This window comes from Hippichthys cyanospilos, chromosome 18, assembly GCF_059441005.1.
Source record: "Hippichthys cyanospilos isolate Australia breed blue-spotted pipefish chromosome 18, RoL_Hcya_1.0, whole genome shotgun sequence".
In the NCBI taxonomy this organism is placed as follows: Eukaryota; Metazoa; Chordata; class Actinopteri; order Syngnathiformes; family Syngnathidae; genus Hippichthys; species Hippichthys cyanospilos.
In genome coordinates, this window is record NC_142386.1 from 13,994,838 (window position 1) to 14,014,178 (window position 19,341).

Sequence of the window (19,341 nt, forward strand, 5' to 3'; positions counted from 1 at the left end):
TAATAATAATAATAATAATAATAATATGACCGGCCTCTTCAAGAAAAAGATGAGATAATAAAGACGAGATAAAAAAAAGGAAAGAAATGAAAACCTGAATACTGTCTTGTGCAAGGGTCTTGGTCCTTTTTATTACGTGGACCTCGATTATTTTTAAAGATAAGTCTTGTTTTGTTTTGTTAGTAATACAAGTGCATTTATGCCAGTAGTTAAATTTAAAAGAGTAAAGCTTATGTATTTAGCAGATTCAATATATACAGTCACTATTTTTAGGATACTAGTTCCAAAGTTGTAACTTTTAAAAATGGCCATAAATTAAGGCAATTGAGGATGGCAATTTTCAAGGTGCTCCTTAATAAACAGTGTATACAAATTCAACTTCTCATATTGAACGCTTCTGGAATAAATTGGAAAAAAATAAACATTTCCCACAATGTTGTCATTTATTCAGATTCAACAGTAAGTGTTAATGCAAGGAATGGATGGAACACAAAAAAAATGCACACTGTCGAGAACCCATCACATATACAAGAGGCATCTATTCTGGAATATTATTATTATCTGAACAAGCATTAAATAAACAAAAGAGAAGAGAAATGTAGAGAAATGTGAATGCATGCAAGTGTGGTGGTCTCCAAAGGCACTGTTTCATTTCCAGTTTGCGCTCGTCTATGAGTATGTAGCACATGGCTATGTATGCTAGCAATGCTAATTCTGTGAAGCCACGTTCAAAGTTGCGGTCTAAGAAAATGAGCAACTGTACAAAAAAAATAAACAACAACAACAACAACACCATGATTACACGCATTTAGACAAAAATGCTTTTTTAACTAGGCCAAATTTTAGGAGTTTACTCAGAAAAGTTGGAATTAATCAGGGTGGCTAAGCCAACAAGGATTGCAGAAACAGCTAAAAATTTGCAAATGTTGTGATGAGTGGTTTCTTGCTGTCTACTAAAACCACGCCTCTCAATTTTTTTTTACATTTTATTTTTTTTAGTGGTCCTAAAAACTATTTTTGTGCGGTTGTTACTGCTAGCTAGATTTAGTTTTTATTCAATAAATAGGGTTTTTTTTTTTTTTTAAATGACCAAGCACAATTTGTTAAAGCAGGGGTTCTCAAACGTTTGGAATCAGGACACCTTTTTGGAAAACGAATATTCCAAGGACCCCCATTGCAAATGTTTGCTGAAACAACAAACAAAAAAAATCAAATCAAATAAGTACCCTTTTTATTCACCAACAAATTTAATTTGACAACAAGTATATATGTTACTTTTCAGACATACTGAAGTTTACAGCATAAATATTCTCTTTGATGATGACGTGGATTACGTGGGTCAATATAACATATTTCAATATCATTATATTTTTAAAACTATATTAAACTGGGTGAATTGTTTGCATTTTTTGAAGTGCCATGAATACATCCACAATTTCATAATAAATAAAATGAAATTAACATATTTATGTGTATTTATTTAAAATCCTAAATTATTTCACGGACCCCTTGCAATCAGGCTCCATGGACCCCACTTTGAGAACCACTGCGTTAAAGCATGGAGGGAGCAATTCGATAATTATTGAAAATTTTATTTTTCTCACCCAACGACAAAAAGATGATATTTTTGGTTGTTTATATTTTTCTTTTGGGGCGAGTGACAGTTTTTTTTTTATAACATATTGCTAAATACAGTTTTTATTTCTCAAAATGAATTTGTTTTTGTTTTAGGGCTGCATTAAAAAAAAACGATTATTTATCATGCGGTTTGAAACTTTTGAACCCATTGTTGGTGAAGTAAATCGTGAAATACATGTCCTGTCACGGCAGGCATGAAAAAAAGAAAAAAAAAAAAACAGCAGTTTGGTTTCCCGAAGTTAGTGAGATATTAACTAAGTCAGAAGAGCTGTCCGGAGAAAACCCTTGTTCTGATTCAACAGTTGAAGCTGATGCTATAAAATACGGGTGTCAAACTCAAGGCCTGGGGCTAAATCCGGCCAGCCACGTTGTTTTATGTGGTCATGTATAATAAATAATAAAGCTGAGATTTTGCTATATTTTGGGGTTTGTTTTGTTAACGTCAACAATAAATCAACAAATTGTTATGCTTTTCTTTTGATTTCAAAGCTACTACACCATCAATTTGTTGTTTACAGTAATAATACTATAATGCGATTTAACATTGACTTGGTTTTCCAATCACATCGGCCTGATTAGGGAAATTGTAGCTACAAAATGGCCTGCACAAAAATGAGTTTGGCATGCCTGTTATTGAAACAAACAAACACACAAAGTAAAAAACAAAAAGTCATAAACATTGGAAACCATGTGGTGTGTGTGTCACCATATAATGTTTTGGCAGTAAGCATGGCAAAGTAAAACCCCAGCTTTGCAAATTCAAGGTCATTTTAATGTGAATGCTGCTGCTGCAAAAAAAAAAAAACTCTCACTGTCATTGACAGCTATAGATGTCAAAAACTCCTTTTTACTGGACTAGCAGTGAATACGTATGGACGCCTGACATTTTGATGCATGTTACAGCTTTTCTTCCCCAGACTACATGAACTCGTATGTATTCCCCTCTTTTACTCATCATGTGAGCCCCATTGCTTTGTAAAAAAGACTCATACTTTGTCAAAATTTTCAAAATTAAATCATGTAACAAAATAATCACAATAAGAACCCGATGACAGCAACATGTACAGAAATACAGTGACTTTGCAAAAAAAAAAAAAGACATGTTGAGACTATTGACTAAATTCGGCAAACACTTTAAACAAAGCTAATTAGGCAATAATATCAACACATGAATTCATGAACACAACAATGCAAATGGGCAATAAATACCCAGATTCCCAAATCATACAAAGAACTTGAAAAAGGCTAAGGGTTTCGATGTGAAGGCAGCAATTTGTGAAATAAAGCTACTGTCCAACAACATTAATTCCCCAAATATTAAGACACACTTGTAATTTTGTAGTCAAATTCTGGTATTTTTTATGTTACTGTGTATAAGACGCACCAACACTTTGGCAACAATGTCAAAACTATAGAAACACAGAATAAATCTCGTCTTTTGTAAACTTTTATTTTCTTGTGTTCATATCGGTAAGTTGTATATTTGTTGTGGATTACGTTAGCTCTTTCAGTGGCAAGCGTTATCGGAAAAGGCAACCTCTAGAGTGCCTAGTATATTTAGCATTTTCACTCATCTTTCAAGGCCGACAGAATATTGTGTGCTATGTCTATGTAAACATGGGTGGTATCATGAAAAATTGAGTTCCATACCTTACTTAGAATTACAAGTATGTAATATATGTGTTGTATGTATGAAAACGCTGGCATCCAATGGTCACAGGTTACTACAGTGCTCAATTGGCTTAATATTAGATAAGCACTAGTCAAGGGTGTGAGCTACCCTCCATAAAAAGAAAAAGTAATTGACGAGAATTGAATTATTTATCATTTTAATTACGATGTCAAAAGATGAGAATTCTTGTCCATGGCACTGAAACAATGAGCAATCAGTGAATGCCTTGCTAGTATAACTAAATACGCTCGAAGTGGTTGTTTTCCCTTTTCCTTGTGACGCGGCGTGCATTGTTTTTACCATAAATATCCAATGTTGCACAGCATCCATGTTTCACCAAGTCTATGATTGTGTATATGTCAAAAGACCGCACATAATAAACGAGTCAAGTGGAATACGTTTCTGTGTTCTCTAACAGGTGCACTCTTAATTGAATCAGATGGAGACATTAAAAATCTCGGTTTTAGTAGTATTTCTGTTTGAAAAAGAATGGACTTGGACATTGGTTAAGTTTGCTCACTTCTTTCATTGGAATGCCCTAACAATCTGAGCTAACTGCTTTTCGCTGCAACAGGCACCTGCTACTAACAGCCAACTGACATCCACCCGACTTAGTGATTACTGTAACTAAGAAAAGTAACTAATAAAGTGTGTCTTATATTTTGGGGAATTACGGTAATCTGTAATTGAGTTTGTATTTGTGGTGGCATGAAGGATCATGACAAGGCCGCGGGAATGAGCGTAGTAGAATACCAAACATACATGGAAACACAAAAACCCTCAAAGAGAAAGTTGCAATCTTAAAAAAAAATAGGTTGTAATATTTCAAGAATAAATGTTTTGAGTGACTGGTTATAAACATACAATGTTAAAAATTTGGAAATTGTGTCATTTCAAGTCTTAATGATCCAATATTTTTCATATGTAAATGAATACTGATTTTGCTTGTAGAATGATGACTTTGTTTGTTTAGATACCAAACTACTTTTTGTAAAGTTAAAACTTTTATTTGAATAATGGCAATTTATTTACTATGCTATTAAAACTTGCTTATGTCTTGTAAAATTATTAAATTTCCTGTAACAAATTGAAAATGGCGGCCGATCTTGTGATATTACAGCTTTTTAACACCAAAAAATGCACTATTTTTCCTAGAAAGATGTTTTTCCGGAAGTGCATTCTCCTTAAATGATTTTGCACATAAAATTACACGTTCTTGATCATCACTTCTTTTCTTTAGCTACCTCATATTGTTTTGTGAAAGAGTGAAAATTTGACAGAAAATGGCAAACTACACACTACAATGACAATAAATGCATTCATTTCAATTCAATTCAATTGTTTATATAGCAACTGCAATTTCTCGTTAAAAAAAATCTGTAACAATTTTAAAATGGTGGCTTATCTTGGGATCTTACAACCTTGGTCTTAAGTACTACTTTATCACCAAAATTCGATTTTTGTTTAAAAAAGGGCATTTTCTCATCAAATGTAGTCTCAATTTTTTTTTCTTGCATTTAAAAGACACTTTTCTTGTTGATCACTTTTATCATATAGTATAGTATAGTAATGTTTTACATTACTCTTTGCAACATTCTGATAACTGCATTTTTGTGATATTACTGTGGTAATATTATTGTAGTTTTGTTTTGTAAAATCACAATTTTCTTCTTGTAAATGGATTTTATTTTTTTTTTGTAAAATTGATACTTACCTGTGTTACTACAACTTAAATTTTGCCAATCAAAACCTCACACAATGACTGTGAAATATTGGCTTTGTCATAATAACATTAAATGTTTTCCCTCACAGTATTACAACTTTTACGATGATTTTGCTCCAGTAACATTCCAAACATGTTTTTTTTTTTAAACCTTTACCTTTTTTTTTTTTTTTTTTTTTACCATTTTTTTTCTTCTGAAAGAGGGCAACTAACCAGAAATGATACATTTTAAAGCAACCTAAGGCATGTGCATCAAAGTCTTTACATTTTGTTGGTCCAAAGACACCAAAGAACAAGACGCTCGATTTCACGACTGTTTTACCATTTTCTGTTGCGATTATGGGCATGCTGTTGTGAAGATTAAGTTGAGGTTTCAGTGACCGTGACCCAAAAACCCATTTTCAAACCACCGCTCGTTCCGACCCTCGAAAATAAAACCCCGTCCCCCTGCTTTTCCCGATTACGCTTTGCTCTCGTTGCCGTTGGTCTGGGGCGCCTCGTTGGGGACTGTCTTCACCTCGGCCGCGGTGCTGTTTGCCTCCATTTTGACGTCGTCCTTCGTTCTCCCGCTGCAAGGATGCAACAAAAAGGGAGGCTTCTGTTAGCTTTTTTAAGGTGCTTTTGATGGAAAATTGGTTTCCCTTGCCCTCCTTTTAGGAGCATGTTTCACACATAATGGGATAAGCCCGCCGATCCCGAGGACATGCATTGGAATGACAGCGCGACGGCCAACGTGCAAATGAAGACGCGAGAAGACACAATGAAAGCAAAAAAAACTGACCTACAACGCAAACGACACACACACACAAGAGGATTAGCGGGCCGTCTAGACCGAGAAGCCGGTGATGCTGTTGTTGGTCATGTACGCTTGAAGAAAAGCTGAAAATAACACCAGACGTACAACCATCCGATTAGAAGGAAAGAAAAAAACCAGGTCAGCGTTCTCTGTTGGGAATAATATGCCTCGAAAAACCGCTTGAAAGGAACCTAAAAATATCCGCATTTAAATTATTTATAGGCACTGGCTGCTTTCTTTCAATATATATATATATATATATATATATATATATATATATATATATATATATATATATATATATATATATATATATATATATATTTGTTTTCCCCCTCCATTCTTAACTCTGCCATTCACGGGTATAGATGTCAAAAATCAATTTTACCTGCAAGAACATGAATTGGGGTGGGAGTCTTTGGCTGTGTCACGATACAATTCCATTCTCAGATTTTGGGGTCTTCGATTCAATTCAGAGTCGATTTTTGATTCTCAGCGATTTTCGATTCAAAATGATTCAATTCATTCAATAAAAATGATTTTTGGTTCAATCTATAAATGAACAAAGAATCATCATACAACTTCAGTCTGCTTTGTCATTTTATCAGTGGGAAACATTCACTAACTTTTGATTTGCAAAGAATATGCCTTTTCCAAAAAAATAATAGCACTTTGAAGCTAGCTATGAATTGTATAGATTTTACTGTATAAAATAAGATGAAGCAACAATTTATAAAAGGTAGCACAAGATACATTGTCATTTCATAGGAAATTGCAGGACCAAAATACTATGTGAAAGACTGCTGCCCAAATGAAAAATATTGATATTTCGTAGTCCATATATGACAAACAAGATATGAAAAGGAACTTTTTCAAGTAAGCAGCTAAATTGATAGTATGGGAAAAGCATGAAACCCATGCTAGTTGGTTCATCTCTGAGCTTATCGGGAGCATTATTCGTCACAACTGTTTGTAACATTATTTAGTATCGTAGAGACAATATTTCCATTCATTTACATGTGTGTGGGTAATATGCGTTGATGAATTAATTGGGAGTTTGCATACATTGTTTTGTAGTTTATCTTATTTTGTTTTATTTTGTTTTGTGTCGTGTTGATTACTGAGCATTTGTCTTCTTTTCTGTATGAATATGTTTTCTTGGTTAGCTCATTTATTTCACATGCGCACGCGAGAGAGTAGGGTTTGTTGGGTATGAGGAAAAGCAGAAGACATGACTAAACGCTATTCCTGTCATTGTTGATCGATTTAGTATAAATCGGAATATTTGTCACAGCTACAACATAATTTAAACCTGTGATAGGGGAAAGCCACTTTTAATGCTGACACAAAAACTGAATCCGTGACGGTGACACTCCATTCATTAACAGCCAAGTGAAAAAGATTTTTTTTTTAACACCCCTAGTAATCAACCTGCATCAGCATAGGTTAGCATTCTATTGTAGAAGTTCAACTTAAATGTAAGACCATTTCAGCATGCTAAAAGTTTGGCCAGAATATGTAAAAAAACAAACAAACAAACAAACATAAAAAAACAGGAAACAAAAACATACATGCATTAGTGCCAAATTGTACTCAAAGTCATATGGACAAGTTACAAGAAATAAAAGGATGAAGGCAGGAAGTGCTGCTAGCCATTATTTGCAAACAAACAGGTCTAGGTTAGATGATGACAGACAAAAAAAACAGTTACAGGATGGTGACAGCGAGTGATGTGGTGAATGAAGATGCTACTACACTGCAGGCATCTCAAAGGGTCCATTATCAGCGTTTAAAATTCTCATTGAAACATTCGTAAATTAAAAAATATTGAGCAAATACCCCCCCAAAATTGAACAATGTATTATTATTTTGCTATTTTGTAATTAAATATTTGTCATAAAAAATGTAATATGTTTCGAAACATATTCATCAAATAATTTCAAACAAAATGTTCATCTTCAGTTTCGGAACAAAATCATTGTAAATTCTGGTGAAAGATGACTCAAAAATTTTCAGGCGCATTCATATGTTTATCGTATTTTTCCATGTATAAGTCGAGTTTTTTTTTTCCCCTCATTTTCAACCCCCATATTAGAGGGGTTGACTTATACCAGTACAAGTGAAAACAGACCAATTTTTCCCACACATCTGTGTTTGAATAACATTAATTTGAATGTGAAATTATTAATATGTCATTTACAATGCTTAAAATTATTATATATACTGTAGCTCTAATTCAAGATAGTATGCACCCGTTTTCACGTGCTTGCACTTTCAAATGCACTTTTATATGGCGCCACCGTATTGCCTCTTTGGTGTCAACAACAAGGCTTGCGTGGATCATTTTGCTGGCGGACTTTGACCCATTATGAAAAGGAAAATATGGCTTGACTTAGCTCCTTCAGCCCTTGCACATTTTGTTGAAAAAGATGTGGGCGGGTGGGAGGAGAAACAGTGAAGGGCAACCTTCCACGCTCTTATCCCACAACAGTCGTCACTTGGGTAAAGAACGTCCCAAGTATGATGATCAGCAAATCATCTTAGGAAAGAGAGGACGGATTTAAATGGGAGGAGCTATTTGGCGTGTCAGATATTGATGATGACTTTGTGGGCTTTTAGATGAATTCACATTCAACGGGGTCAAAAAATAAAGCATTGAAACTTCAATCGTTTTATTGTTGCAACATTATTTTCAGCATTTGCATCTACGCGCATGCGTATGTTGCCTTGCAGTCTTGTCTCGCTTCTACCCCACCCCCTTCCCCTCATAACCGCAACAGCATGTTATTCGAGATATGATGTAGAAATACCTTTAAAAGTACCGTAATTTCATCATTTTAATAACACATACCATGTGTTTTAATTGGACAGCCACGATATGTGTAACCATCAAAGTCAGGGGTAGACTTATACTCACGTTTTTGTCAAATTCACCCAAATTGAAGTAAAAAAAAGAGTGGGGGGTTCGACATATACGAGATCGACTTGTACATGGAGAAATATGGTAAATTACATTTGCAATATGTTTCAATTAGCAAAAATAATAATAACAAAAACTTAAATAAAATATAATTGGACTAAATTTTCCTTTTAAATTCGCTTTTGTGGGTTTGGGATGCAACCAGTGTGGCAGAGACAAATGAGGAGCACATGTTCATACTCATTTTGGGGGTGCGTGGTGACATCTTTGCAAGAGTCCTGAAGTGCTTGACTTGGGGGACTCTTGGAGGCCTCACGCTGACTCTGTGGCCCTTCACCATTAGCCCTGACCGCCTCTGAATCTAAGGCAGTTTTTGGGGCATCACTCAAGTCGATCAGCGGGCCGACATCAGGTTGGCTTTCAACCGCACTCGACTCTGCAACAAGGATGCTTTTCGGGGGGTCGTCTTTGGCAGGGCCAGGGACGAAATCCGGGCTCATCTGCGCTGTGCTAAAGCTCTTCACAACCGAATCTGTTGCATTTGAAGGGAGCATGTCTACTGCTGGGGAAGTGGCATCTGTGAGCCTGTTTTTAGCAGGGTGGTGGGTGGTGGGTTTAGGTGAATGGCAATAGTAGGAGCAGAAAGATGAAAGTGTGAAAGGAAAAAAAAAAGAAGGAGTCAAGGCTAAATGAGTGCTACAAGTATATTGAGAAGAAGTGAAGTAGAGAAATCTAAACATCTAAATGTTAATCTAAATGTTAGCAACTTAAAACAAGCTTCAAAGCAACCATAACGGGTCAGAACTAGTATGAGCATAATGCCTGTCGTATCTAAATGAAATGAAATACTTATGCAAATCCAATATACTTAATGCAAAACTTTTGAATCTGCTAACATCAACCAAAGGAAACTAATGTACCTGGTACAAATGAAAATTCTAATCAGGTAAACGCACCGACAGTGACTGCTTTCACCTGAAGCCACACTGTCCTACCTCACAGGAAAATATAACAGCGTAATATCAACATCGGCCAGACGTGGCGCCAAAAATCAAAGGTCAAGTCAAACAAAGTACGAATGTATGAACTGTCAAAGGATGAACTAAATCAGTTCCAAAACATTCATTATTTCGGGTGCGGCCCATGCCGACAGGTACCAATTGATCCATTGACCAGTACTGGGCCATGGACTGGCGGTTGGGAATCTCTGCGAAATCTAATTGCTAGCTAGGCAACTGGCAGGCGAGATAGCTAGCTAGAAGATAGGTAGTTTGATTAATAGTGAGATGAATGAATTTGATTTTTGCATTTTCTTTGGCAATTTGTACTACTATTCTATTCTATTCTCTTACTGCTGACAGCGGTAGGAGGAAAAGCTACCGCAAATATCAGCAGACAAGTTGTTGTTCCTACTCACTCAGGTTCTGTCAGAGGCGTGGTCTCCGTGGGCTCCGTGGCTCCAACTCCCTCCTGATGTGTTGGCTCGTCTTCTGTTCTCACCTCCACAATGGGCTCCTTGGACTCATCTTTCCTGTTGGTAGAAGACACAATTCCATATAATACATATAGTACTGTATGTATCCATTTTAGAGTGTTAGCACAGAACGTCGCAAATAATGCACTTTCGTCAAGCGATGTGTAATTGCCTCACCTCACAACAGTCGTCACTTTAAGTGCTTTTTGACAAATGTATATTCAACTGTCAAAAAACTAAAGTATTGTAACTTCAAATAATGTTATTGTCGCTACATTAGTTTCAGCATTTGCATCTACGAACAGGCACACCTTGCATAGCATTTGTCTTGCCCCCCCCCCCCCCCCCGCCCCCCCCCCCCCCCCCGCCCCCAATACCAGCAAAGGTATGTTATTCAATATACGATGAAGAAATGCAAATAAGTACTGTATTTTTGTCTCGCATTATATGTAGGTATCCCGCATTGTACAACTTTTTGTCAATGTCACTTTTTGTTTTCCTTTAGACCCACATGGTTTTTGGTTTTGGTTTACTTGTGTCTCTGCTCCACTCGCGTGTTACGTGCACCTTTTGTTATTATGATTCCTTTGTTACTTGAGTCCTGTGTCTATTTGGGTCCAATCGCTATTCTTATGTTTCAGTGTTGCACGCCGCAGACTCAGTGTCATATTAAATTTGGTTGGATTCAAATTTGGTCACCTTTGTGAGTGACAAGTATGCAAAAAAAAAAAATCAGGAAGGGGGCAAATCATTTTTCACAGCACTGGCTCTTTTTTTCTCTCAATTGTGTCTGAAACAGGTGTGATAGGCTTTTCAAGACTCACGTGAAGGCGGCCTTGCCCTCCTCGATATCCTTGCTCTTGGCTCCCTGGCTGGCCTTACCGCAGAAGTTGACGGCGATGCACATAAGGAGGCCACACTTGTTGAGGAAGTAGCAAGTGACATCCACAGCCACCAGCAGCACAAAAAAGAGCACGATGAGGATGCCCACTATGGCGCCTGTGCTCAAGCCAGAACCCGAGGCGCCTGTAAATGTGATGATGAAAAAAGTAAGAAGAACGCTATAAAAACACATTAAAAACATAAACTATGACCTAGCATATCCATTCTACTGTTTTGCCTGCTTTACCTTAGTTAACTGCATCTCATCGAAACACATGAGACATCATGGAGAAGCAATGATTTCTACTTACCACACAAGGACAATGAGTCAAAAGTTATAGACCAAAAAGAAATGTCTACTACAATAGATACAAATGAATAGGGTAGGTTTCGAGAGGATATCATGTTCATTTTCACAGAAGTACGTCAAATGAAAACAATTATAAGAGAGGGCTATCTGGCGGTAGGTTGTCAAATTTTGCCTTTTCAGCTACACAGCAATACCAGGGGTTCACTATCTTTTAAATGTGCGGTTAACCCCTGGAGAAAATTTTGACCCAATCCGAACTATTACATGCTTTTGATGTGTGATGTCAGAGGAAAAGCATGCAAAAAAACCCCTCAAGAAGGCTAAAATATTGCATTGATTGTAAAAACATGGACTTTCAATTTGCTGTCCCTTCTAAATGCTTGCAAATGGAAGGTCGAGAGGTTCACCTTACAGATGTCAAATTTAGCCCATGTCGGGCTCATTTACTGCCATTATTTTTTTTTTAAATATAGTAAATTTTGGATACCTTGAAAACAGGATTTTTAATCATGCATTACCCGCAATTTTAGCATTTTTTTTTAGTCGAAAATATGACAATTCTTTAAAAACTATATTAATATTTGACGTGGCTATGACCCTTTCAAAGTCAGCCCAAGCTGGGTTAATAAAGTCAGGTTAGTGAAAAATCCCCGGACACGCAGGGTTTAAGGAAGGTTACCTGTGCAAGAGCACTGGCATCATAGTGGTTAATGGTTTAAATGCCCGCGTGAAAACACCCCCTCTTTGTATTTGCCGCAAAAACATTTTCCGGCAACAAAGGCGCAATTGATTTCTAATTGGCCATTTTCCTCTTCTAGGAGGGCATGCCAGGGCCTCGGTTTCCTCCGCCTGGAAACATGAAAATGCTTGTTCCTCTCCTGGCACTTAATTTACATTTTGACAGGTGCAATAAATCACGTGGCGCACTTTCAGAAAAAGAGGTACCGGTGGCAGTAGTGGTATACCACTTGTATGTTGTCACATGGCGAGGGGAGCATAAATGAGGAAGTGTCTCTACAATTGATGTAGACATTTCTCTTCATGTGCCTTGTCAGCTCACAGTGCTCTGAACTGTGTGTGATAAGCCTCAGCTGCACTGAAAACTAGACCCTTTTATATGGAAAAAAAAAAAAAAAAGTAATCAATACAGCACCAATATGACAGTTTTACATGCCTGGATGATATCTTCAAGTGACAGTTAATGATTTTTCCTTTACTACTTATCCAGGTAGTGCAGCAGACCGTTGTGGTACTCCTTTTGATGCTAATGAACCCCCAGCAGCTTTGCCAACAATAAAAACTAATTCTACGACAACTGCAAAAAATGGATTTGATCAACTTTAAATAAACTGAGTCAGGAGCATGATTCCTAAATTCAATAACTTGGTATGAATACATTGAGTTGGGTGTGTATCTCTCCAACAAAGACAATTTTAAACAGTATTTGATAGGTGAGCTGCAACACGGACATTTAAACTACAAAGGGTATCAAGCTCATTTAATTTGAGTCACTCTGCCCACCAGAGGTGGGCACTTCTTTAGCACTGACGGACTGTCCGTCAGTCTGTTATTGAGGGACAGCCGTTTTGCAGATGGACAGACGAATGAGGGGAATGCCCAAAATAAACAGTGAATTAAAAATATAGGAAGTCTGTCAGCCTGTCAGACCCTTTTTGCCAACTTAATTTGATTTCAACTGACTTGTAAAATTGCAAGCTATATTGTTACATTTTTTATAGCACTACCGCATGAAATTTAATGACAATGCAATAATGGTCAGTTAATAGCACCACCAAGTGGTGGAGAACCATATTCAACTAAGTGATATGCCAGCATTGTGTCAGTTCTACACTGTTCATACAAGGATGAGTTTACAGGAAACTTATTTGGAGTTACACCCTTTTTAACTTCTGGATTTAAAAAAACAAAAACAAAACTCATACAGTACAAAATCTCGCTGACAAACGGTAAAAGTAATGTTTAGAATCTAGTATTGAGGCATTTTTTTGTGTTATCATGCTTTTAAAAAATGTTTTACATAAAGAAATGTCTTGCTGATAAAATAGGGCATTCTGGGATTAATGATGGCTGAATGAGGGCTTTGTGAGGCTCAATGAGGACATCAGGTGGTCGTTTGCATTGCAGGCAGTCACTCTTTCACAGAATTTGCCTTTTGCTATGGGACAGGAAATGCAAGATTCAGGTTTTTTAAGCTCCCTAATTCAAGATTCTTTTTTTTTTTGGGGGGGGGGGGGGGGGGGGGGATTCAACCTCAGCAATACTTTGTTTTACTTGTAGTGTATTTGACGGATGAAATTTAGACAAATATAGACAAACGATAATAAAACCGGCTTCTAAAAATGTAGACAGACAGCAATAAAGAGAGAATGGTCTTACATCAAATCACAGTCTTTTAAAGCATGTAAATGCCATCCAGTGGATGTGATTGGCAATTGTGCTGTACATGTTCTCTGAGTTTCCCTCTAATGAGGAATGCTATACATGACTTTATTCTATGTTTAAAACGCAGAATGACTATGAAATCAGATCTAATATTAATTTTGAGTGTAGATACTAAAACTGAAAAAAAAAAGAATTAATGCTCTCAGAAGGAGGTCAGCTGGCATAGAAATAAAAAGCAAACTTCGCCCACTAAATTCCTAACGAATTGGCAAAGTTCTCCCACTAAATTTCGCCCTCTAGTGATGGTGATAGGGTGGGCAAAATACACTGATGAACCAATGATTACAATGACGGACTAGAAAAAAAAAAAGAAGCCAAATTTAGCTCTCTAGTGATGCTGGAAGGGTGGGTGTAAGAATACAGTGACGAACTGACGGACCAACAATCTAACTTTTTTTCTGGTTGACGGACGGAAAGGGGCCGGGGCTCTGACCAATGTTGGACCTGCAAAATACTTTAAGTTGCCAACCTCTGATGACCACGATTTGATTCGATATGTTAAGGCTAGGTGTGTATATATATATAATTTTTAGTAAAATCGAAGCTGAAACTTGTAAGCGCCATCGGCCAACTGTCGGTCCATTGCACACTCAGCATGCTGGCTTTCTGGCACCCTCGCTGGAGGAACAGATTGCCAAATACAGTGTACATGGAATACTGTTTTTAATGAAAGAAAGAGTGTGTACAAAATACTATGTCCTGGTACTCATGTGAGTAACCCACGAAAAAAATGATGTGCACCAACACATACGAAAAGACTAACACATGCTGTGCCTGAGTAAATTTACTTGTCCTGAGCCAACAAAACAACAACCGAAAAACAAAACAAAAGAGAAAACAGTGCTTGAAAATAGTTTAAAAAATATTAAATTTTCTCTTGTCCCACACCCTGTGATGACCAGATGTAATCATAAATGAAATAGTTCAAACAGAATATTCATTTAATTTTTGGGGGTGTTTCATTTTGGTCTCTTGCACCTGTGGGGGCATTTATTTTAGTAAACATGATATTTTAAATAACACTTATTCGAGGAATGTTTGTCCCACAACATCCATGCAACCCTGTTACCATAACATTTTCGCATGGTAGAAAAAGAAGAAGGCCGTGAGTCACATCATATTCATAACACTTGCCCAACGCAATTGTATTTCTCCTTCATTTTTCATCTTTTTATGAAACAGTTAGCCTTACATGAATGTCTCACTCTACCTCATGCAACCCTGTTGTGCATATAATCAGAATAAGACAATGATTTTTTTTTTCGCTTATTTACATAAATGTTTGTCGTCTTGGTCTATAGTAACAGATAACTAAACATATAGTTTCTACCCCTGACTGAATGCTAACATTAGTTTTCGTAAATTCCAGTAAGGGTTTAAATCCCAGAATGCAATAGCTATTTCCTGATTGATGGTATCATGTTTACGAATATATATTACGAATACGACAGGTCCTATTCACAGAAAGTTACAATCAGATAGGCGACATGCTATCGCATAATCACCAAGTGAATGCTTTATAAGTGAATGAATAGAAGTGAGGATTCCAATTTGAATGAAAGAAAGTAGAAGTTTAGTGTATGGAAAGACAGGATGATTGAATGATAAAGAAGAGGTGGCTGGGAGGACGTCAGGCAACTTTCCAGGTGGACCTGAGCCACACGACATCCTCTCACCGAGGAAGGAGACCTGGAGATAGGACAGACAGCATGTGGACACGGAGAAGGAAAACAGATCACATGCAGATAGACGGAAGGACAAGGACAACAGAAGGACAATAGACAAAAGACTCATACGCTCACACTAAGCTAAGTTACTTTTTCTGGCTGACTTGCATTGTTTGGTAATTTCTTTGGGACATATGATCAAGACCAAGCTCGATGACGTACGTGAATGTCCATCAACAATATACATATTTCAAGAGAGACACAATGAGCAAAAACTTTGCAAGGACATTTTGAGGCCTGAGTCACCTTGCCCAAAAGGAATGACAACCGAATAGCCGTTTTCTCGCGTAAAGCGTTGTCAGTTCTGGGTGAAAGCGATTGTTAGAAAACCCGAGCTAAATGATTGAGAAGCTTCCAGAGAGAAGCAGATGCCTGAGTCCCCCATTCATTAGCGCGAGCCATGTTGTAATTAGTGAAGACGAGGAAACAATCACTAGGCGCATCTGTTAGATTACAGAAAAAATGTACTCGCTACACACATTTTTCTATCACATGCCCTCGCGCAGATAATTGCTTGTCTGTGTAACCCATGGGGTAATAATAAAATAAATGTATACAATAAATCTACAAGCACTAATGAACGCTTATTTTTGTCTTCGATGAATCCTCCATGTGATGGTTACGCCCACATTAGGTGACGTAGGTGAAAAATGTAATTTAGCATAGACCATTTGCTTCATTCTTTAGGCTTATTCATGCCAACTCAATGTATAAACTCAAGGGTTGAGTACAGTGGTACATCTACTTCCGAAATTAATTTGTTCCGGAAGTCGTTTTGTAACGTGAATTTTTGTTAAGTAGAGCCGCTTTTACATGTAAATAACCTAATTTGTTCCAAGCCCCAAAAAATGCTCCTGAACCCTTTAAATAGAAACTATTAATAAATGTTAAAAGTAGATCAAAAACCATAACAAATACAAATTAGAATTGAATTAGTGCATAATAATCATGGAATTCAAAATGTATCATTTAATGAATTAAAATTCATGTGATGAAAAAAAAATTAAAAAAAGCACTCCTAAACCCTTTAAATTAATCATATTAATTGAAGCAGTTGACAACATCAATGCAGTTCACTTGTTTGCATGGTGCTAGTTGATGAAAGGCATTTTTCTGTCATTTTATTTGTACATTTTTATTTTACATTTCCAGAGATCCAGGCATCATTCACAAGTCCAAAGAAACAATAAGATTTATTTTAGGATTATTTTGAGCATGCAAGTTTAATAAAGTTCACGGTCATGTAAAGTGCTTAAAGTGTGTGGTGTCATTCACCTTACTCACTAAAGAGCTAATGACGCTAACATCAGACGAGACGACCTAAAGAGGTATGTTACAAATTTGTTTTTATATGAATATGTACAATGTTAGCCGTAGATTATGTGATTTTTATGTTTATTAGTTCTACGGTATCAATTGTTGGTGAAAAGTGTGGCTTTATTATTTAAAGGTAAATGGTGTAAGACCACAGTAAACATTGCAAAGTGCAAAGAACTGCTGTATTTTTGTCTCGTAAACAAGGTGGCATATTAATAAATTGTAAAAATGCATCAAAAATTGTAACAAATATAGTAAACATAACAGGTTCTGATACTGTATTACTATACAGTCTTGTTTGATCGAGGGCTGGTGCTCGTGTCTCACTATTATACACCAACAATGCTGCTTTTTGCATCTTGACTTTTCTTTCCTAACTTTCGTAACCTGAATTTTTCATAAGAGGCGTTTGTAAGTAAGGGCACCACTGTACTTGTATTGGTGCCAGGCTGGAAAAAAGTGGTATCAATTCCAACCCTAAAATTTGCCCAAAATGGTACATTGAAATGAAAATAGCAAACAGCTTTGAGACTTTTTTGTGTCCTTTTATGGTAGATTTTTTTTCTTCTAATTTTCCAGATGGTACCATTGGGTTTATACCACTCTTTCTCAAAGAGTGGGGGGCGCAAGGTGATGCCGGAAGGATGGGGGCATGAACACAGGTAAAAGACTTTGTTTTTGCCATTTGAAATCAAAGTGCAATGCGCTTTGATACACTTGGTAATTTTTTTCTGATTTAGACCAGTATAAACACTATAAAAAAAATATTTGTTGTGTTGATTTATTAAGCTATTTTTCTCTTGACAATGTTAAAATGATAGTTCTATGTCAATTATACAAGTTTTATAGACAATGACCTTTTGGATAGTTACTGCAGAGAGTGTGCGTTGGGTCGCATGCAAAAGGCTTTCTGTTTCCTGGGCAGAGCTTTGCAATAAATTATTGAGAAACACAAACATACATGCAATCTGAGCCTAATAGTATAATTACCTTGGTCATGAAAACACCAACGTGCCGGCTAAAAATGGTCTCTTTAGATTATCACTCATTAATGGTAGTTTGCCTAATTGGAATCGAGGCATGTGGTAAATGTTTAAAAAAAATTGTATGCTAATTGGTTAGTCCAGTGGCTCATAACCTTGTTGGATGTCCCGAACCCCACTAGTTTCATATGCGTATTCACGAACCCTTTTTTAGTGAAAAATTAGATATTACTTTTTTCAAATTCAAGACCTAGTGCCGTATATATGCCGCTGTTTCAAGTATCAGATTCGACATCTTTAATGCAGCTGTTTTTTGAGTGTTCCACCAATGGTGTGTGACTTGCCCTGCGTTGTGATCAGGTAAGCAACTTGTACCATGCTGTGAGGATCAGTTTGTTAATGGGTACAAATCCAAGAGCAGGCAGAGTGGCCTTTTCATCAATTCTGTCTCTCTTCGACTTGAATTCAGCAAGTGTTGTATTCCCCATCTCCATGTAGCTTCAAGAAGTGTTTTGCCGGTGCGAGGCTAGAGTTGCCCAACTCAGCATTGCAAATCATGCAGAAAGGACACTGACTCCCATCACGTGCCGTGATACATGTGAAGCCATGTCATACATATTCGCCTGACCACTTTCTTTTTTGCTCGACATAGTTAGTATGGATTAAAATATTAAGAAAGAAATCACACGATGTACTTTCACGACAGTTACACGTTGACTAGTGAGCACACTAAATTCCCCACAGCATTGATTGGCCAAGCAATGTAACAGGAACATCTACAGCCAGTGATGGTCAAGTGGGGCATGTCATCAGGAATTGACGTGATGAGTCTAGTAGTGTGTCTTGACCTCTGCGGTGGAGGCTCCGCTGAACCCCTGAGACCGGCTCACTGAACCCCTGGGGTTCGATTGAACCCAGGTTAAGAACCATTGGGTTCAGTCCTTGTCAAATAGTGGGACAGGCCCACTAGGCGGGGCATGGATGAAGGAACAGACTTAAAAGTTATCATTGAGGCTTAAAACTTAACTTTTGTTGAAGGTTTATTTACAGTGGGCCCCCGGTTTACAAACCTCCTGTTTTACGTATTTTTCATCTTACGACGTGGACTGCGGCGTGTTTTTTTGTCCCCCTCTTACGCACAAACCTTTCGTCTTATGAACCATCCGACATGCCAGTCAGTGTGTCCGCACTATTTTTTTCGCTTTACTGCATCAGCAAAAACAACTTTTCTGGCATGTCACGGAAACGCCGATATGCTATTGGTCGATCAAGGTCACAGTCACGGTCTCAGTCACGGAGATGCCGATCTGCTATTGGTCAATTAAGGTCACAGTCACGTTCTGAGCCACGGAGATGCGGATATGCTATTGGGCGGCGTCACGTCAATCACAGAAATGCCGATATGCTATTGGCCGAACGCCTTCATCTAGCTTGAT

The 19,341-nt window shown here is 37.2% G+C and overlaps 1 protein-coding gene across 4 annotated transcripts in view; it reads right to left on the reverse strand.

Moving 5' to 3' along the window:
• Positions 1-420: 420 nt before the first annotated feature.
• Positions 421-19,341, reverse strand: part of ncam1a (neural cell adhesion molecule 1a) — a 312,988-nt gene continuing 294,067 nt past the window's right edge. For 2 of the 4 annotated variants that reach the window (XM_088440218.1, XM_088440217.1), the window contains 3 exons: positions 11,048-11,249; positions 10,167-10,280; positions 421-5,602 (listed from right to left, as the gene is read on the reverse strand). In XM_088440218.1, coding sequence (XP_088296344.1) covers positions 5,494-5,602; positions 10,167-10,280; positions 11,048-11,249 — 425 coding nt within the window. In that variant the 3' untranslated portion in view covers positions 421-5,493. Of the gene's footprint in view, positions 5,603-8,989; positions 9,335-10,166; positions 10,281-11,047; positions 11,250-15,451; positions 15,568-19,341 lie in introns of those variants that run through there. The other 2 variants (XM_088440222.1, XM_088440221.1) reach the window with 2 other exon arrangements.